This window comes from Notothenia rossii (genome assembly GCF_949606895.1).
Source record: "Notothenia rossii genome assembly, chromosome: 4".
Taxonomy (NCBI): domain Eukaryota; kingdom Metazoa; phylum Chordata; class Actinopteri; order Perciformes; family Nototheniidae; genus Notothenia; species Notothenia rossii.
Genome location: NC_136902.1, coordinates 85557287 through 85579646, shown reverse-complemented (window position 1 = coordinate 85579646; position 22360 = coordinate 85557287). Strand labels below are relative to the sequence as shown.

General features: G+C 41.8%; 1 protein-coding gene across 3 annotated transcripts; it reads left to right on the top strand.

The window, feature by feature from the left end:
- Positions 1-1211: 1211 nt before the first annotated feature.
- On the top strand, positions 1212-22087 carry LOC307036766 (hydroperoxide isomerase ALOXE3-like). 3 transcript variants are annotated; one of them, XM_079677380.1, is made up of 16 exons: positions 1212-1223; positions 5538-5617; positions 7904-8065; positions 9993-10197; positions 10317-10398; positions 10496-10618; positions 10770-10873; positions 11220-11392; positions 11545-11688; positions 11816-12019; positions 19929-20015; positions 20168-20334; positions 20450-20571; positions 20704-20804; positions 20974-21144; positions 21245-22087. In XM_079677380.1, the coding sequence occupies exons 2-16, from the start codon at positions 5585-5587 to the stop codon at positions 21422-21424; spliced, it is 2058 nt and encodes a 685-aa protein (XP_079533506.1). In that variant the 5' UTR covers positions 1212-1223; positions 5538-5584; the 3' UTR covers positions 21425-22087. The 3 variants fall into 3 exon arrangements, with proteins under 3 accessions (XP_079533506.1, XP_079533505.1, XP_079533507.1); XM_079677379.1 differs by lacking the exon at positions 1212-1223 and adding an exon at positions 4908-5137; XM_079677381.1 differs by lacking the exons at positions 1212-1223; positions 5538-5617 and having other exon boundaries at positions 7927-8065; positions 9997-10197.
- Positions 22088-22360: the final 273 nt, after the last annotated feature.

Below are 22360 nucleotides of genomic sequence, written 5' to 3'. Positions count from 1 at the left end.
TTTTCTTAAAGAAAAATATGCATTGTTCATATGGGAAGATTAACATTAATATGTGATGCCTTTTCTATTAGTCTACAAGTCTACTCTTTTTATTTTTGCACTGCACCTTTGCGGCTGTAAAACCTGTAAATGTCCCAGTTGTGGGACAAAGAAAGGATTTCTGATTCTGTTGGAATATTATTAAATTAGTGGAGCAAACACGGCAATAATGATCCTTCATTAAGAAAAGAAAAATGCGATCATAATAATGATAATCCCAACGGCACGCCCACGGGACCCTGACCAAGCGTCGCTCCTGGACGCTTAGGGAGTGAGAGTGTGTTGTGCTGGTTTATAAAGCACTGAATGGTTTAGGCCCAAAATACATTTCTGACCTCCTGCTAAATTATGAACCATCCAGATCTCTCAGGTCTTCAGGGACTGGTCAGCTTTCTGTCCCCAGAGTCAGAACTAAACATGGTAAAGCAGCGTTCAGTTATTATGCTCCAAATATCTGGAACAAACTCCCAGAAACCTGCAGGTCCGCTGCAACTCTTACTACTTTTAAATCCAGGCTGAAGACTTTTCTTTTTGCCGCTGCTTTTAATTGAAACTGAGCGGTTGTGTTTAGTTTTTGGTCTATGAACATTTGGGGCTAGTAACCCCAGGGAATCAGTGTCTGGGGACTTTGTCCTGGCTGGTTTTCTCTGTGTATGCTGCTCGGGACGTATGTGCCATACAATTGTACACAGGTCATATTCGGAGAAACCTTAAAGAAAGGCATCAGTAAAATGGAACTTCTGTGTGAACTATTCATATCTTAAACTGCACTGTAACTTTTTATTCATGTAGTTTTTATTCATGTATTTTTTCTTTTAATGTTTCTTTTTTTATCTTTTCTTTTTAATGACTGTTTTTAAATAACTTTGTCTGAATGTCTTTCATTTTTGTAAAGCACCTTGAATTGCCTTGTGTTGAAAGGTGCTATATAAATAAACTAGCCTTGCCTTGCCTTGCTGCTGTAACACCCGTAAATGTCCCAGTTGTGGGACAAATAAAGGATTTCTGATTATGTTGGAACATCATTAAATCAGTACATGTGATTGCTTGCTGTTGTTATTTCAAAGGGAACTTTCCCATGGCTAAATGCCATAAAAAAAACAGCCTTCGGGCTGAATGAATCAGTTCCTATAAAACCAGAGGTTCCGATAGCATGACCTACATTCTCGTGGAGGCAGCAACAGGTAAGAAGCTCTTTGTTCCAGTTTGACCCATAAAAAGAATACTAAAAGGATTTGCAAATGATTCGTTTAGAGTTATTATGTTTTTGTTTTGCATTGATTTGAGAAATGCAATGAAAGTGAAGAGTGAAATGTAAATTACTGCTATAAGGATGTTCTCTTTATTTTTGTTGATGTCATTTATAAGGGTAAACTATCAGAGTCGGGGGAGTTACTTGTACAATGTTACCCATTGCAATTATTTCATAACAAAATACACTATACAGTTCATGTAACCTCATTACTTTCTGTCAGTTTTGGATTAACTCAATATCCAATCCAATGCAAGTAAATCCAAGAGACATTTTTTAAAACTAAGATGTTTTTGACTGAAGTGTGTTATGTAAGACAACAAAACAATGTGACCTTAGAAAATGACATTAAGAATTTTAAATGATTTAATTTACAGGAAAACCTGTCTTTCATTAAGCTTATTCAGGCAGTAGCCTATATACCAACATTGCTCGCTTCAGGAAAAGTTCTGCAATTTGCCAGCGTATTGACACTTAGCCCTGCTTTGCCTTGCTTAGTGGAGGGTCTTCCGGGTGCTGTCTGTCAACACAGCCATAAAGAGCGTGAAGCTCTCCCCTCTCGGCGTCATCAATAGGAAAGCCTGATCGGTGTGCGCTGTATGGGGATCTATTCAGTCAATCCACCTCATTACTTTTCTTAATATTAACGCTGTATTTGTAAGTGTTCATAAACCTTGGGCGCCAATCCAATGTTTAAAGGACATGTGCTGTTTGGCTTCACCGGATAAAGTGTTTTTGTCTGCAGTAACGTCACATGTGCTGCTGATCCTGCCTAGTGTTTGGGCTACATAATTGTTGCTTCTGGTTGTTGCTTCTGGCCAGCTTTGCGTCGCCTACTGCGTAGGTTCGCTCACCAGCAAAGTGCTGCTTTAACTGCACGCCTTCCCGCTGCCTTGCTTGGGCCGACACTTGAAGTGTGGAAGTCACTGAACTCTGGGGCTAACTCCCTCAATACTTTGTTCTTACTTTGGCCAACTTGATTTATTTATTTTTTTAATTTAATTTTAACTTTATTTAACCAGGATAGGTCTCATTGAGATTAAAAATCTCTTTTTCAAGAGAGTCCTGGCCCAAGAATGGTAACGGCACAGTTTCAGACAGTTTTACAGTTACAAACAATTAAAAAACACACAATCAGAACACAGTCATAGCGGCCTGCTTCAAGGTCAGTTAAAGTTGGTATGAGTGTTTCTAATGAGACCAGCTCTCTGAGTTTCAGCTCAGTTTGAAGCAGGTTCCAAGCTTGAGGGGCAGCGTAACTGAACACCCTTTTCCCAAGTTCAGTACGGACCTTTGGTACAGTTAAAAGGAAAAAGTTCTCGGAGCGAAGCCGATAGGATCCAGTGCATTTTCTATTTATGTGCATCCTTAGATAAGGGGGAAGAGCACCAAGAATAGCCTTATATATAAGGATGTGCCAATGTTTCAGTCTACGCGTGGTCAGGGAAGACCATCCAACACGAGTGTATAGATTGCAGTGTTGCATCAAGGATCTGAGGTTTGTGATGAATCTCAAGCAACGTGGTAGACGGTGACCAGCGAGTGAAGGCACTGAGAAGATGCATTCATACAAACCACATCTCCATAATCCAGCACAGACAGAAAGGTTGCAGACACTAGTCTCTTTTTGGCCTCATAGGGAAAACAAGACTTGTTTCTAAAAAAAAAAACTAATTTAATTCCTAATTTTTTCAAGAGTTCCACAATGTGTGGTTTAAAAGAGAGCGAATTGTCAATTATAGTCCCAAGATACTTATACTGCAACACAGATTCAATCTCCGTCACCTGCAAGGTGGTGATGGGAGGAAGGTTCAAGACCTTGGGTTTTACTTTCGAGAACATCATTAGCTTTGTCTTGGCAGCATTTAAAACAAGTTTCAAATCACACATGTTGGATTGTACAATGTTAAAAGCATTCTGGAGCTGACAAAGAGCCTGCTTCGGGGTGGACGCAGAACAATAAATAACTTTATCATCAGCATAAAAATGCAAATTTGCATTCAAAACATTGTTATTAAGACTGTTAATGTAAATAATAAATAAAAATGGTCCTAAAACAGATCCCTGTGGCACACCCTTGGATACCAGAAGAGATGTTGAAGTTAAGCCTTCTGCCCGCACACACTGTGATCTGCATGAAAGATAGTTCTCGAACCAATCAACAAGTCTTTGTAACAGTAAGGCATGATCCACTGTGTCAAAAGCCTTTGACAAGTCAATAAAAAGTGCTGCGCAATGCTCTCTATTGTCTAAGAAGTAAATAAGACAATTTACTACTGTTAAGGCAGCTGTTGTATTGCTGTGTTTTTTCCTAAAACCAGATTGAAACTCAGATAAATTATTATGTATTGATAAAAACTCCTTCAGTAGGAGATTGACCAATGATTCCAGTACTTTATTTAAAACACATAATTTGGAGATGGTTCTGTAGTTGTTTAGGTGAGTGGGGTCAACCCCTTTTAACAGTGGGAGAACAAAAGCAGATTTCCAAATAAGGGGAATTTCGTTTGTCTCCAAGGACAGATTAAAAAGATAAGCCAAGGGCAAAGCTATAAAATCAGCTGCTAACTTTAAAAAGTATGGCTCCAGGTTGTCAGGACCTGCTGATTTTCTTGGTTCCAAACTTTTCAGGGCTTTATGCACCTCTGAGACTGTTACTGGAATAAAATTAAACGGTTCACCCTCCCAGATACCACCGTCAGAGCGATAAGTGGCTCACTGGAAAAAACCCTGCTCTATACAAAATGTTTCATATCAAGCTTTATGATTATACGGGGTTTTTGTCTTAGGGACTTTTGTATTCCGTACCGTGGCAAAGACACAGTGGTCACTGATGTCTTTTGCAAATACAGAAGCAGGGGTGTATTTATGAGAAGCATTTGTAAGGATTAGATCAATTAAGGAGGATTTTTCAGGAGATTTCAGATTGGGTCTAGTGGGACTGCCAACAATCTGAAAGAGATTTAAGGAATTACAGTATGTTTTAACATCATCAGATGCTGGTAGCAGCCAGTTCCAGTTAAGGTCACCCACAATGACAATTTCAGTATAGTTAAGACTGGACAAAAGCTGCATTAAAGATGGTAAAGCGTCGCTGACAGCTGAAGGTGGTCTGTGGCAACCAACAACAGTAATATGGAGCGCTCTTGATTCTTCCAAGTCAAGAGCCAAAAATTCAAATTGTTTTGTCGGTGATTTAGAGAGAATAATTGTTACATGAAACTTCGATTTAACATACTGTAGACTGCAACACGTCCACCCTTTTTAGGTCGATCAGTCCTATATACATTATAGCCGTCAATGCATATATCCTTGCTTGAAATTGATTTGGTTAGCCAAGTTTCAGACATCACTATTATATCAGCATCGGTTGAATGTGCCCAAATACGAATCATATCCATTTTAGCAATCAAACTGCGCACATTCAAATGGATGAGACCAAGACCAGACCTTGATTTAAAATCTGCAGGGGTGTTAAAATTAACACAAGAATCTGGTTCAGGGTTAGGTTGCACATTTCCTGAAATCTACAATAAGAGTACAATTAGACACCTATAGACAGGCCTAGGTGGACTTGTTGATGGCTAGACACAAAATCATGAACATGGCTTGAAGAAATAATAAAGTTGTCTTGTAGAGCCATAAGGCTAATCAGACGGGCCAAGTCCACAGATCCGCACTTGACAGATGCGGGAGAGAGGGAGAGGGGGCTCAACATCGTGCCCAGCGGACTGCAAGAGGAGCACGTTTAGGATGAGAAAAATAATTGGACCCAGATCAACGATGTGTAGTCCGGTTGCCGAGTTGAACAGGCTCCAATAGTCCAAGTAGCTGGTATTTCCACCAGTAAATCACATTACTACATTTACGATAAGGATTTGAGATGTAGCAGTTGAAAAATTGAAAGTGTCCGCCAGACAATTTAGATGTAAGCACTCAATAATACAGACATACGGACACAGAACGAGACGTGCTGCCATCTTGGGAGTTGGAAGCCACTCTGACATTGGCTTCCAATTGATTTATTGATTATTTAAAATAGTTTGTTTATTTTGTTCTAGTTAATTGTTTATTTTGTTTGACTGAACCTTTTCTCTTGTGATTTGTTTTATTTTAATTGTCTATAGGCCTACTAGTTGTTATCATCTTTTGTTTATGAGAACATATTTTATATTGTGTTTGTTTATTAATTGATTTACGTATTTTGCCCGCATTAACAGCGTTTCCCTCTTTTTTTCCAACTTAGGTACTGAGAGCTGAAGGTGGTGGTTTTCCTCCCTTCTTTTGTGTGAGATGTGCTCCCCCGTCGACCCTATCTCCCCACTGGTAAGCCTCAGCCCCTAATTCATTTTTCCCTTTGTGTTACAGCCCTGTGTGACTGTTTAAAACTGCATTTTAACAATATTAATAAAATTGTATATTTTTGATAAATTTAAACCACGTCTCCTGTGCCCTGTAGTACGAAGCCGGATTTTCGGTTAGCGAGGTAACTTCAGGGTTAACTTTGGGTCCTACGACGCCGGTTCACTTCTTACAGGGGTAGATCTCCATGGTAACTTATGCTGAACACCAAACCTGGGGCCTGTACTACGATTTTTGTTTAGCAAGCTAACTTCCTGGATTTGCGTCCTACGACGCTGGTTCACTTCTTAGCGGGCTAGATAACTTATGCTGAACAGCTAGCAGGATAGGTTTCAGGATAAGAGATCAACTTCTTCTCCTTCTTTGCTTTAATGGCGAATCCCTTCCACTTGGAGCATATATCGCCACCTACTGTTGATTTATTTAATGTATAAACTGCCCATATTGTTCATGTAGAACAGTGTTCACGTAAGCCTGCACATTGATTTTATTTTTCATTGAATGTAACCGTTTCAATAAGGATAAATCTATTACAAGTTGAGGTAGAAACCATGGTGGAACAGCTGATAACAACAGTGTGCAGAGTTTAAAGCGATTAAGTCATATTATAGGATAAAGGAAATACAGTTTAAACTGCCGTTGAAGGAAAGAAGGCCGGCCAAATCACCGACTGTGTGAACGTGAAAATGAATGGAATATCACCTCCCATCTTCAGAGCAATCTGACTATTATAACATTGGAGTTAAGAAAGCTTATGTAAATATCTGCCACAACATAAGTAACCGGATCAAATTAGAACAAACTCCGAACAGCGCCAACGTTTACCCGCAGCGGGGCTCCGGTATTATGCCGTGTTGTGCATGCCAAAAGGAAATGATATTGTTTCCAAACCTAACTTTGCCAAACAGATCAACGAAAGTATTTGCTTTACGCTGTGCGCGTTCCCGCGAGGTGCTGTGGGCATGCATAACACGGCGCGAACAGTTCCTCATATCTGTTCAGAAACTAGACAAAAGTTAAACAAGTACAAACCACAGACTGTCTTTGTCATGATGAATACAGTCGCTGGTTTATTTATGTTGTATAGGCTGTTGTTGTGAGTGTGGACGGCATATACTGCATTAGCTTAGCCGATCTCCATTTAGACAACATGCATTTTAAAAGGTTTTTCGCCTGCCGTCTGTCTGCAGACTTGTCAAAGCATTAATTCATGGTTTTTACTAACCGGTATCAGTATGTTGTTACTTCGGTATCATTTTGAAACCTGTATTCAAATTAAATCACGATCAAATATGTTCATCTTGTTGTAGTTGTAGCCCCCTTGCCAGCGATTCTCTCTCTAGTTTAGCATACTCAGCCCGACTCCGCCTGGTTGTTGGCCCGGAAAGAACCTCGATTTTATGGGGCCAGAAAAACTGTGAAATTGCCGGTACTACGCTAAGTGGAAACGCAACCAAAAACGGGCCCCGCACGGCTCGGCACGCTGAAAGCGAGCTGTGCGCTGTAGTTGAAATGCGCCATTACATTGTCACATACTGTATGCAGAGGTATTATTAAAAAAAAACACATTAAGTTGACGAAACACTAGAGTCAAATGTAATTAAAGTCAGATCCACTCGTGTCTTAGACGGGGCAGTGATATCATAAACCTTTTAATGTACGAATTCAAACACTGTTTTTGTGTACCAGCTGTTCTTCCTGCACATGTCTTTTATCCTGGATAAAGTGTTTAAATCATGGATGTTTAAAGTTGAACTTCTTTGTATTTGTTTAGCGTGATAGTTTACTTTTCATTCAGGAAGTATGACGCTGCGCTGTCAGTACGCTTGTCCCTGTTTGTGATTGGTCAACATTTGACCAATCACAACGTGAACATGCTCTCAGCCTGAAAGAGAAACCTGGGTTGATTTACCGAGTAGATAACCAGCGTCGTAGGACCGCTGAGCGAGATGTCGTTTGTTAGGGTTAGTTAAGCCGGGTAACTCAAACATATCCAGGGTCTGTTGAACTGGCTTCGTAGTACAGGGCACTGCTCCATTAGTATTCAAACCTGTGTGTCCTATCTATAACAGAAAGCCTGTTCATATACATAAACATGTTTTGGGTAAAGGCATTGTATCCAAATGAAAATGTTTTCATGAAAGAAGGTTCACAATGCACAGGCAATGTCAGCATTGTTTTGTTTTGCTGCGTATTGGATCCTTCATTCTGTAAATTAAGAGACTCAAATGTGTTTATTTTTCCAAACAGTATCCACAGGGGACCATGGCTGAGTACAAGCTAGAGATGACAACGGGTGACGTGCAATATGCAGGAACATCGGACTACATTTATGTCACCTTATTTGGAACTGAGGGGCAGAGTGAGCGAACTTTGATGGACAACAATGGCTTCGACTTTCAGACAGGGGCAGTAAGTAAAACCCAGTTAAACATCTGCACTTGTCTGTAAATAACAGATTGCATCATCAAGTAAGCACTTTAGATTTAAAGTCATCATTTAGTGCAAGACTGTATACCACACTAGTTCAACACCTTTAAAATACATTAAAGAGCCTGTGACACGAGTTTCCCCCATCATCCAAACCCATCAATTTGAGTAAATATTGTCCCCTTGAAAACCGTTACTGAACTGATTTTGGATATTTGTACTTTGATAACCATTAATCTGCCCTTCCATGTTGACCATTTTCTGGATCTTCTCGGGGATTCTTCAAGTCCCGCCAAATTATGTGTGACGTCATTGTGGGCACAGCGCTCCAGCTGCATCGTTCAGGATCCCAGCATCTGCATGTAAACGCACGATGGGGCACACAGCAGCAAGCTCAGACAGCGATGACAGTTTAATTTTGAACGTGTCTGAGAGCTCATATGAGGCTGAAGGATCGGTTTATGTTGTATCTGTTAGAAGTTTAGGAATTAGGTGCGTCAATATGGGCGATCATACGGTCATGTAGGCAGTGGCGGACTGGGACTAAAAATCATCCCGGGACCCTCGACCGGCCCACTTCGGTACCGCTAGTAAATTGTCAACGGGGGGATGTGCTAGTGACTTATCCGACCGGCCCACTTCGGTACCGGCCCATCGGGATTTGTCCCGATGGCCAGTCCGCCACTGCACCCAGCCCAGCCCACGTAAACTGTCAACGGGGGGAGCCTCGCTGCGGGGAAACGGTGGACCTAGTGTCCCGATCGGAGTGGGAATAATAATAATAATAATAATCCGTGCATTTTATCCATTAATTTCCCCAACATTGTGGTAAAAAAAACACACGTTTAATCCATGTTGGTGTACTACTACTACAAAAAGTATCGGTTTGTTTTCTCATCAGGAAATGCAGACCGGCTCAAACAAACGATTTTTAAATCATCATCCTCACGATCATTGAATGTATCATATGTTCGCCGAATTGACATGAAAGCACTAATAAATGTAGTTTCATCCACTTGAGTTTACAACTACAAAAATAATCGATTTGTTTTTATATCACATCCGACGGGAGGAAATTCAGCAGCTCTCACTACCGATTTGTAATCCTAATTTAATCATCATCTTCACCACGATCATTTATGTTTATGTTCGCCGAATTGACATGAAAGCACTGAAAAATATGAATATACTGTAGTCAACTTCATTAAAACGTTATTAACGTGCCTAAACTCAGTAATTCACAATTTCTACACATGACAACACACTTTGTCCGTGTTTGGCTCTCTCGCCTCACAGTGAAGCGTTCCCGCATTGACGTCACTTCCGGCTTCCCCCAAAACTTAAAAAATGAGTCGAAGGAATTTCCCCGCGATGTTCGAAATTATTGACATTTATCGGAAAGGTATCGCACCTTCTTTTTTAAACTGACGGTTCGAGATGACTAGTAGCCCAATATTTAATGGCACAACAGTTGTTGGGATGCTGTCACAGGCTCTTTAAACCTATATTGATCTTTAATACAGTAAACCACATTTTTGTAATGAGTGGCCAAATCCTTTAACGTGTGATCTATGTGACGTTAACTGCTATAACTCTTACTCTCAATGTGCAACACTGATATGAACACAATCTGATTGCGATACATTTATGGTACACATCAAGTTAGTGGTCAGAGTGAGAGGACTCATTTGAAATAAGCCACTATTGTAAAAGAAAAAAACGTAGGCCTAATATTAACAGACTGGGCTCTGGTATGCTATACTGTAAATATCAACCCAGCCAGTTGATGCAATGGGTTATCATCACATGTAATACAATGCTGACCACTTTAAAAAGATAATCTGGTTTTGGCTGAGGCTTCTAATAATCTGTATCATAATATAATAATTATTCTTATTCTTATTCCAAGCCAGGGAGCTACACCGTGAAAACCAGTTTTTCTCTGGGTAAACTTCTGCTGGTTAAGGTTGAGAAGGACCAGTATTTATATCTCCCAGAAAATGAGTGGTACTTCTCCAAAATGGTGGTGACGACTCCAGAAGGAGATGTTATTCTTTACCCCTGTTACAGATGGATTGGCAGGGGAGAAATGGTGGAGCTGAGAGGAGGGAGAGGTCTGCATAAATGTCCCCAAATAACTGATTAATATAAATAATTATTGTCAGTTTTTTTTACATCTTGTTGGCTTTGTACATTTAAATTTGACTGCTATAATGTTCTTTTCATGTCTCAGCAATGAAAGCTTTTGAGGATGATCACCCCCTGTTGATTGACCACCGAAAGAAAGAGCTGATGCTCAAAAAGAGCTTGTTCCAGTAAGTTTCCATGTGTGCAATAGAGCTGCCGTTTGTCACCAAAGTTTATTTGGAGAAATGTCTTTGTGCTTTTGGGTAACTTTGTTTGTCTTATTAGATGGAAGATTATGGCTGAAGGACTACCCCATATCAACAGTTTCAATGACGTGTCTGAGATCCCAGCTGAAATCCGCTTGTCCGATTCCAGAAACGCTGAGTTCAATTACTCAAGAAAAAAAATGTGGGTCAATATATGTCATTAAATGTGTATATATTTATTATTATACAGCTCTATTCTTTAGATTTCCATATATTGAGGGAAAGGGTAAATTGCCATTCATTTCTGTATGTTGTGTATTCCTGTGTTCTAATTGTTCCTTGTTTTACTTCAGTGCTATTGAACTCAAGGTTAAGGGGCTGCTTGGATCTACTGCACAATGGGAAAGCATTGAAGACATAAAAAAAATATTCTGGTTTAAAAAGACAACAATGTCAGGTATTTTCTTTTCATCCCATTAACCAGTTGTCACTGTAACTCACCCGATCTATGTCATGGTTTCATAACAACAGATAGATATTCAGAAGATGTTTTTCCTGTTCTGTAAAATGTTTTGTTTTCTACAAAGTTAAGTATTTCAGTAAAAGTTTAAATTATTTAAATACCTGACCAACATTCTTGCTTTACAGTCAATGACAATGATGATTATGTTGAACCTGAAACACCCAACAACATTTTAGATAAATGATATTATATTATTTATTAAATGTACCAATTGTTATTCGTATTAAACTGAATATATAATTATGATATATTTTTAATATATCAATTGCTATTCTTCCAGAGTATGTTGCAGACCACTGGATGGAAGATGACTTTTATGGATATCAGTTCCTGAATGGAGTCAACCCCGGTGTTATAAAGCGCTGCTCAGAGCTTCCCACAAACTTCCCGGTCACAGAGGAAATGGTGAAGCCGTTCCTTGAAGAGGGAAGCTCTCTGCAGAAGGAAATGGAGGTATGAGTGAAGATTAACTTTAAATGGATGGTAATCTTTGCTTCGGAATCACGATTTGTCCATTTACCATCCTTCTGTCATACTTCCTTGACTTATTACAACTCTGCGATACCTCTCGATGTCTTAAACACTTCTTTCTGATGTCTTTCCAGAAAGGCAATATGTTCCTTTATGACCAGAAGAAAATGGATGGAATTCCCCCTGCAGCCTATAATGGTGAACCTCTGCACGTGACTGCTGGTCTCTGTTTGCTCAACGTGAACCCAGAAAACAAACTGATGCCAATTGCAATACAGGTACTGTAAAATCCATTTAAAAGCCAGTATGTAATGTTATTGGTCTTTACCATGGTCAGTCTATGGAAAACAGTCTTTGAGGTATCGTAAAGGGAGAGTTAATAATCAATTTCTTATACATTCCCAGTTGAATCAACAACCATCTGAGAAGAACCCCATCTTCCTGCCCAGTGATCCAGAAACTGACTGGCTGCTAGCCAAGATTTTCATAAAAAATGCAGATTGCATGGATCACCAATCAGTCCATCACCTCTTGAGAACTCACCTTCTGGCAGAGGTTTTCGCTGTTGCAGCTCTCCGCAGCTTCCCTGTGATTCACCCAATTTACAAGGTATAAGTACTCCACACAACAGAGGTAGTGCAAGGTTCCCTTGTTCTGAAATAATGCTTATAATTTGTATTGATTGATTTTCAGGTATATTATTTCTATAATCAGGGGTGCACATAACTGGTACCAGGGGCGTTGGACCTGGAAACATTAGGGGCTTAGCCCACAGTGGCGGCACCAGAGATGTTCTTTTGGGGGTGCTGTGGGGTAGCTTGACGTTTCATAGAGCGTGCTCAAACATGTAGGGTTTCCCATTAAGGTACCGGGCGCTACTGTGGAATTTTGCAACACTCCCCACACGCACATACACAGTCAACCCAGTCTCACGGCATTTCGTGTTATAGTCACTACATTTGATCTATTGATTCGTGTTCACCAACACGATTTCCCCCTTTTTTTTTATTTCAATGTATTTCTATTGGTAGAATGTTTCGTGCTTGCACCACGTCTTTTTGTCCGGTCAGGTCTTGGAAGACCGGAAGCTGTGTGGTTCATAAAAACATTTTCTTTCTCTGTATAAAGCCACAATTATTGTTTTTATTTTAAATCGTATAATGTCAGACTTTTTTGCCGTCCGTTAGGAAAATAAATGGGGCTCAGAGCCTCAGAATACTGAAATCTGTATTTTTTAAATCTTTTTTTCCTTCTAATTTGATTTTCATTTCTAAATAACACTGTTATTTACTCAACAATAACATATAATTATCCTTGTTTTTATTTATTTGTTTAATTTTATAATCTCTGGCTTTTTTGGCGTCCATCGGGAACTGAATTTCAAAAATAAAATAACCGGAAACAGACGTACAGATGTCGCACCTCATTACGGACGTCCCTACCCATGTGGGTCCGTGATCTGCACGGGGTGGGCCCCTGCTGAAAGTTAAACCCCCGCGTGACTTGATATGCCCCCTTGATAAATACATTAAATTATAATGAAACCAGCTGCAATGGATCATGAATCCACCAGGGGGAGCAGTGATTAAAAAGCTGCCATACTGGAACTCAAATAAACAGCTGATATACAGTAGAGGTATCTGATATAGCGGACCTTTGTTAAGATCCATATGTCACGGATAGGATCATATTCTGTGCTAAATAAGAGACAAATAATCATTTACAAAACATCACCATGTTTTTATTTAACAAAATAACGTTGTTTAATCCACGTTGGCACCACAACTATACAAAAATCAGGAAAATCCAGCCCGCTCAAACAAACAATTTTTAGTCATCATCCTCGCGATCATTTAATGTATCATATGTTTACCAAATTGACATGAACGCACTAACAATCATGAATTTGCCGTAGTCAACATCATTACAACTTTATTAACGTGCCTAAACTCAGTAATTCACTAAAAATAGGTTTATTTTTAATGGAGCCTCGTCATCTCCCCACGGGCAAACAATAATATGTACAGTGGAAGGTTTGGCAGCGAAGTAGGCCACCAGAGAATACTACAGCTTCTTAGCTGTGGCTCCACAGCTGCTGGCATGTACCATGAACACAATTTTGTGGGGAATGGAAGCCCAGCTGTGTACTGACAGAGTAGAGGGGCAGGACACTGAGACTGGGTTACTCACTCCAGCTTTGCAGCGTCCCTCCTCCATTCAGGGGCAATAGAGAGGCAAATCTGTCATCCCAGCAGGAGATAGGTTTCCTCATGTGCATGCATGTGCACTCTCAAGTCAGGGAAAAGGGGCACTATTCCCTGTACTTTCTGGTTCCCAAGAAGACAGGATAATTCAGGCCCATTCTGGATCTTCGATGCCTGAACCAGCACATTGCATGCCAGAAGTTCCATATGTTAACTATGAAACAGTTACTGGGATTGGTGCAGCCAGGCGATTGGTTCACAACCATCGACCTGAAGACACAACACAGAAAGTATTTGCGTTTTGCCTTCCAGGGGGTAGCCTACGAGTACAACAGACAGCCGTTCGGCTACTCCCGATCCCCACGCACGGTCAGCCATGGCGCTGCAACCGTTGCGGGACCATGGCATGAGGGTGTGAAAGCAATTCTAGAACCCTGAAGGCAGGAGAGAGTGAAAAGAGTCAAGCGAAGCTTATAAAAGTTAACAGCATTTAATTACACAAAAGATGCGGTGGTGTACAAAATCAAATGTGCGAGTGGAGGCGCTCTCCACATCCGACCGGTCAGTTCAGGTCAGGGGGTCGAAGAGATCAATTATTGGCTTGCTCTTCCTGTTGTCATCTGAGGTATTCTCCTATTGGCCGGCGTCGTCGGGGGGCGGGTCCAATGCAATTCCTGCCTTTTTCTGTAGCTAAATTGCATCATTCTGGCGTCTGTGGTTATTTAAACATTCCCTGCTACACATTATTCAGCGTCAATAAATGAGTGCTAATCCCAGTGTGCTCAGTGTACAACATCACATGTCATTTCACCTTGGTTCAAGGTTTGAAATCGTATGATTCCGCCAGATGCTAAATGCTAACCGGAAGGGACGAATTTTCAGAATAAAAGTGTTAAGCTAATAGTGAGAACTTCCGGTTTTTCAGAATAAAACTGATTTAAATCAAATAGTGTATTTAATTCAAATTACGCCATATCAACATTGATTTTAATTTCTAACAGGTGTTCTTTTATCTGGACAACCTCATAGTCATGGCCAGGTCCAGGGAATGGGCAATGGTAGCTGGCCTCTGACAGGGGCTTGGCACAGCAACCTCCTGGAGCTGCAAGTAGTGATGTTGGTCCTACAGCACTTCAAACCCTTAATACAGGGCAAACATGTGCTAGTGAGGAGCGACAACCGCACCACAGTGGCGTACATCAACAGGCATGGCGGAGGGTACTGCTCCATTAGTACCGAACCTGTGTGTCCTATCTATAACAGAAAACCTGTTCATATTTCCTTGGGTGAAACTGCCAAGGTGGCTTGTCGGAATTGTGAAAGGTGTCAGCCTTCAGTCAGCCGCTTATGGCGCGGTTTTTGCAGGGGGTCAGGAGGCGGCGCCCAGTAGTGCATGACTCCGCTCAACAGTGGGACCTGCCGTTGGTGCTCGAAGCTCTGGTCATAGAACAGGTTGAGCCTCTGGAGCTCTCCTCCCTGAAAGCACTGTCATGGAAAACAGCATTGCTACTTGCCTTGACTTCGGCCAAAAGAGTGTCCGAGCTGACCGCTCTGTCGGTGCACCCAAGCTGTCTTTTGATCCGGGGTGACCGTAGCGGGGCAACACTCAGACCGAACCCCTCCTTTGCTCCTAAGAGCCTAAGGAGTTTGTTCGGGTCAAGGGCTATTCAGTTAGGTGGCTTTAATCTTCCACCCCATATTGAGGCCAGGGAGGCTAAATTGCACCTCCTCTGCCCAGTGCGTGCGCTAGCATGTTATGTAGAGCGCACGGCTGCCATTAGACACACTGAACAGCTGTTTGTGTGCTTTGGGGATGGTGTGGCTGGAAAAGCTCTCTCCAAGAAGCGCCTAACAGGATGGCTATGCGGGTGCATTATACATGCCTATGGACGGGCGGGGAGAGCCCTCCCCACTGGGGTCCGTGCACATTCTACACAGGCTGTGGCTGTGTCAACAGCCTTATTCAGCAGCGTGAGTGTAGAAGATATATGCACTGCGGCGTCTTGGTCTACGCCAGGCTCTTTCATAAAATTGTATCTCCTGGACATGTCTGGCTCCTTCTTGGAGCTTGCCGAGGCAACGCATGACTGGTGAGAGGGCGGGGGTGGCTGTGGGTCAGTAGGTATCTGACCCCCCCCACACCCTGGACATAAAGCACTTGTGTTTTCCCATGCTCCTGAGGGACTCGGGAGACATGGTGCGCAATCAGCCCCGTATAAGGCTGGAGGACTTCCTCACTATTGTCCATGCCCACTCTACACAGAGCGTGTGTGAGTGTGGGGGACGTGGTGCACTTATGTTTTCCCATGCTCCTGAGGGACCTGGGGAACATGGTGCGCGGTAGGCTCCAGACGGAGTCTCCGCACAATTTTTTCCATGCACACTCTACACGAGGTAAGCGTCTGTGAGTGTGCCTTATCCAGCGGCCCCGACTTCTCCAGGGTTACAACCGGATGGGAGGAAGTGGTGATGCAGTGGATGTTAGCCAAAAGCCGGTCAGGGACGGTGTGGTGGGTTGATGTTGTTGGACGACAGGGCGTTTATACATCGGGGCCTGTGTGAAATATAACGCGGGGTTACGTATTGTAACCCTAGTTATATAAGCACAGGCGGATCCCTCTACCTGGGGGCCCTGTCTTTCCTAGGCCGCTCGCTGAAGAGTGTGTAGGATAGCGGGCGGAGGGCGTAGCCGCCTTATATACTCTGGGCATGCGCAAGCATTCAGGTAGGCTCGCCCTGATTGACCGGCTACCACTTCGTAACCACTGTCATGACATGTTCCATACCTAGCACTTTTCCACACAGGGCCTCCTGATGAATAATGCAGTGGTAAGCAGTCAGCTATCCTCCCGTCTTCTTCTTCATCTTCTCTCGCACCTTTGCTACCAGTCCACTCCTTTGCCCACACATAGCAGGAGCCCCATCGGTCGTCAGCCCCACACGTTTATTCCATGGTAAGCCGGTTCCACTGATGCACTCATCCACCTGTTTGAATATATCCTGGCCGGTGGTTGTTCCGTGCATCGGTTTTAAGTCCAAAAGTTCCTCAGTAACAGACAACTGTGCATCCACTCCGCGGATGTAAATCGCCAGCTCAGCCGTGTCTGATATGTCTGTGATTGCAAATCGTCAGAAAGCTCATCAACACGGCTGGCTATGGTTTTTCTTGTCAGACTGACATTGGCAAAGTTTTGTTTATTTGCGGGGCAGACAACGTCACAAACTTTAAGCATACCCTTTTTTAGAAAGTCCCCCTCGGTGAATAGCTTCCCTGATTTAGCGATTTCCTCTGCTATGATAAAACTTGCCTTTACAGCTCCATCTGTTAAAGATGTGGCCCTGTGAAACATATTTTGCTGTAGTTGCATGCCTTTTTTGAGCTCTGTAACTTTCTGAAGCCTCTGTTCCCTGTCCATGGTGGCAGATTGCTGCTGGTGGGCAGTGTCAAAATGACGACGCAAATTATATTCTTTGAACACGGCTTTTGTCTCATAGCAAATAAGACACACAGGCCTTTCTTTATACTCAGTAAAGAAGTATTCTATCTCCCACCTCTCTTGAAATTGCCTCCCTTCAGCATCCCTTTGCCATTCTCTGTGTTACTAGCTGAAAGTTGCGGGCTAGTGGACATTCGCAAACCGTTAATTCTTCTGTGTTGGCTGTTTACGTAGGCTCCGCTGTAAGCCATGCAATTGGCAATAGCAATTGAGAGCATTCTGCCTGTGCCAATCAGGAACCAACAACGTCATTTGCGTAGCTTCCGGTGTAGGTTCTTCGTGCTGCCAGAACAGAATCATACATTTAAGCAGGACACATTTTATCGATGATCTAAATTGATATGCGGGCCCAATCAAAATTGTAGACGGGCTGGATTCGGCCCGAGGGCCTTGAGTTTGACACATATGCCCTAAACCAGGGGTGCCCACACTTTTTTGGCTGGTGAGCTACTTTTGAAATGACCAGCTAACCGAGGTCTACCAACCAAAAATAAAAACCCAAATTGCAAGGGTTGCTGAATAACACGTTTTATTTTTACATGGGATAACTACAATAGGGCTGCAACAAACGACTAATTTGATTATCGATTAATCTATAGATTAATGAAACGATTAATCGACTATTCGGACTACTACTGTGTGCCTTGCACAATTTCTCAAACGCTCTTATTTAGCCATCAACTTTTAGATTTAGTTTGAGGTTGTTTTAGGCATGTGGAAACTAACAATGATGACAATAAAGATGAATACTTGATTCAAAAATACATATATTATTAAATTAACTTAACAAATTGTGAACAAAATTAACATTGCTTTTTATTTGAATTAAATAAATAATATTTCACATCAAAAGAAACAACAATGTTTTAACAAATCTTATTAAATAATCTGATGACAGAACTGGAAACAGAATAGCTGAAACTTTAACAAAATAAATAACTCAGTTACCTCTAATCATTAACCCATGTTTGTATAATGTAGTTAACTCCGTGTGTTGCTGCTAGCATACATAACACCTGACGTGGAAACGTTACTCGTGGATGGGGCTACAGAGCTACTCGAAAGACAGTCGAACCCGGTGCATTCCTCCGTCTGAATGTGGTGCACTTTTGCTAAATGTTTAGACAAATTGCTCGTGTTACCGCCCTTACATGCTAAACTCTTTTGGTGACGAGCATTGTCCACCTCAAGACGGGTAACATGTAACCACACCTTGGAGCGCTTCTCTCCACCATCTCCTCCGTGTGTTGCTGCATGTAGCAGCTGCGTGTGTGTAAACTGCCCCGCCCCCTTGCAAACAGACGGGGGAGAGAGAGATCTCTTCTGGATTGGAAAGGTCGAAAATACACCGACCATAGACGCATTTGTTTGTCTTTTTGCATGTTAGAAACGAGTTGGCGACACTAAGACTAAGAGATAATGTTTGTGTAGCAATAATACATGACCTTTCTCTTTCTCAACTCGCTACTCGGAGGGAAGTCGCTGTCATATGCCTTGTGAACACTCCGATAATGCCTCTCCACGTTACCTTTCTTTGGCAGAGCGACGCTTGCTTTACAAATAAGGCAAATAACCTTTGAATGTGACATCACAAACAAAGATTCTCCCTCCCATTCTGTGTGGAAGTGGTATGTCTTTAGCTTTTTGCTCATTCCCGCACTCATTTTGTTGTTTGTCTCTCCCGGCACTTGACTGATTTTGTATCGCTTTGCATTCTGTGTTAACAGACTGGAAAGCAATAGGTCGCTTTTTCTGTCAATCAAGTCAACTCCTGAATTAAGTGGCAGGGAGGCCAAAGGAGGAGGGATCAAAACCTGTTTTGTCTATTTTAACGGAGCTGGATTTTTTTTAATTTATGAATGACTCGCGATCTACCAGCATTGCCCCCGCGGTCGACCGTACTGGGCACCTCTGCCCTAAACGATCATAGCCCCGCCTCTCCCCATCTCTCCTGCTCACCCCGTGTCACCCGCGTCATTGCTGATGCATTTCACCAACAACAACAACAATGGCGGATCACAGGGTTGTGTTCATGCTCCATACGCTACTGACCATGATACAGAAGTTAGTGCAACATCTACAGCTCCTCTACCACAACGATCAGCAACAAGTGGACATGGAGAACTACATGAACTACATGTTGCTAAATCCACTGCAGAGAGTAAACAGAAGGGCAACCAGGCAACCATGGCAACCATACTCGGGGGGTCTTATTTGGCTTTTGGTGTATTTTGTGGCGGAGGTACAGCGCCACTTACAGGCCCAGTATATGTACTACAGCGTCTCCAGCGGGTCGAGTGGAGACAAGTTTCTTGAACCGATTCCGTGTGGACAGAAGACTTTTTTTAAATGGACCTCGGTTCGTTTTCGTCTCCGTGTGGACGGGGCCTAAGAAAAGCCTTTTTGAAATGCTTGCCAGAGGCCAGAAGTGCAAACAGGTTGTGGCTGGGGTGAGAGGTATGCGCGAAGATGTTGCACACATCTAAAACACATATTTTGTAGCATGAAACACAGCTTTCATGTGTGTATTAAATGTGTGTCACTGTTTTTGTATCTTTGTTGTACTTTCGATCGTTTTGTTATTTGTACACTGTTCTTTTGGTAACTTACTTTTCATAGATCGTCTGTGGATATGGTTTTATGAACCATTATTTTTGTATGTTTTGAAGAAGTCAAACTTTTAATACAAAAATTGTAATTGATCTCAGTTGTGTTTGCTTATAGGTTCCTTTAGTTACACTGATGATGTTCTGCCTGTTGTCTGCTGAATCAAGCATCTAACTTGGACTTTTATATTTTTTTCCTCTGTCTGTTCAGCTGCTGTTTCCTCACTTCAGGCACACTATTGACATAAACACTAGTGCCCGCCTAATTCTATTAGGACCTGATGGGGCTCTCACTAATGTAAGGCTTTTTTGAATTGATATATTTATTAAAATTATAAATCAAATCAAATTCATACCACACCTTGTAGCTTAGATTAGGATGTTTTGGATGTTTTCTAATTTGATGTCAATAAACGTGTCTGATGGTATAGTGTATTTTTGATTTGTTAGAGTTCACTTGGATTTGATGGACTAATGGAGCTCATGAGAAGGGATCTCTCTGAAATGACCTACAGCTCTCTCTGTCTGCCGGAGAACATCGCTGCACGAGGACTGGAGTCTATCCCCAACTTTTACTACAGAGATGATGGCCTGAAGCTGTGGAACATCATCCAAAGGTTTTACCTATTCATAAATATTGTGACTGTCCACAGTGATTCATTGTACAAAAACCATTAGAGACTTTCTCTGGAACTCATATTATTAAAAATACAACTGTTTTGTGTTTACCAGCTTTGTGAAGGCAGTAGTGGAGCACTATTATCCCTCAGACTGTGAGGTACATAGAGACACTGAGCTGCAGGACTGGATCAGTGAGGTCTTCACACTTGGCTTCTTAGGAAACAAAGCCTCAGGTATTTGTCCCATATTCTGAAGTCATTTGGAAATATAAAACATATTATAATAGTATATTTGAATACACATAGTGATTGACAATAATAAACCCATTACAGTATGTGGTTATGAACATATTGTGCTGCCAACAGGGTTTCCAGCTGCCTTTCATACTGTCGAGGAAGTGGTCAAGTTCACAACCATGGTGATCTTCACAACGACGGTTCAACATGCTGCTTTAAACAGTGGGCAGGTAAATAGTTGGGGCATTAAAAAATGTATTGATCAAGTATAAGTTTGGCAGACAAGCCAACTGCTTTCATTTCCTTTACAATAACCATTCCTTTTGCAGGACATTAGCTGAGCATTACAATGGAGTAAAGGTTTCCTTTTTTTCTATAATGTTCTTTTTCATTATTTAGTATGACTACAACTCCTGGGCCCCCAACGGCACGTTCCTTCTGCGCAAACCTCCTCCAACCACCAAGGGGCAGTCAAGCATGAAGACGGTCCTGGAGAGCCTCCCGAATGTTGGCGAGACTGTCAGATTAGCAGCATTGTTTTGGTTGCTTTCAGAGAGATTCTCAGACTATGTAAGTTTGGCGTCATAAATACTTACAGAAGGATATCCTGTCCTGATGTTTTCTTCTTTTTTACCATAAACTTTGTTTCCTGATTTTATCCTTCTGGCAGATTCCCTTGGGAACATACCCAGAGGAACGATTTGATGAGCCTGAGCCTAAGCAGATGATAAAGGAATTCCAAGCAGCATTGTCGTGCCTCAGTGAAGCAATAAAAACAAGAAACTCACATCTTGACCTACCCTACACATACCTGGACCCTGCGGAGATAGAGAACAGTATTTCTGTGTAAGCAGATCTGCAATTATATCCATGTATTTCTCATCACCTATTTTACATTCTGGGAGGTCAGTTGTACTTTTGATATAATACATAATGTATAACAGCTGAGACAGATAGATGAGGTGTAATGGATAATTCACTAGAAGGGACCACGCCAAAAAAGTGTGACCTTTGTAGGTTTAATGCAAGGAGTAACAAATGAATTGATATGGAGGGGGTGATGAGATATTCTGGTCTGGGAGGACGTGCTGTGGGAGACTCAGAGTGGAGGTTCCGTCTCCGGCATGATCTGCTCGGGCTGATTACGGGCCCCCAGACAATTGTAGGGATTTAGGGATGAAGGGATATGGGGATGAGGGATGAGGGAAGGGAGGGATGAAGGGATGTAGGGATGAAGGGATGTCTGGATGACAGGATGTAAGGATTGAGGGAGGCGTGGCCATGCTCCTGAACCAGGTTAACAAATTAACTTCATTTAGTAAGGTGTTGCTCTGGCCCCTATTTATCAATTACAGAAACATTGATACAAAAATAGGGTGAATGTTTAATTTTTTCTTTCTGTGTATTTTGTTGTCTCAGACTTTCTTAATGGATATTGAATGCAGCTACTGTGTGTTTAACGTTAGTCAAGGTTCCTTTTTCTAGCAATTAATAAAAAAGCTATTTAACTTCTGCTTGTCTTTAAAATCATTTTACTCCAACACATACCTGTACAGTACATATTAAAACCAGAGAAACTGAAAATGCTGCAGTGGTCTCCAGAGCTGTATGTAGATCTACTGTGAGTTCTATTTGTCGAGTTCACTTTGATTTTGCTGATGTGTGATGCACTTTTATTCTGACAGAGTGGGACTTCATTCTTTCTACCTCCTTTTTGATGCAAACCACACTTTTCAAAACAGAGTCCGAGTAATTTTAGACTACACCATGTAGTCAATATCCCTTT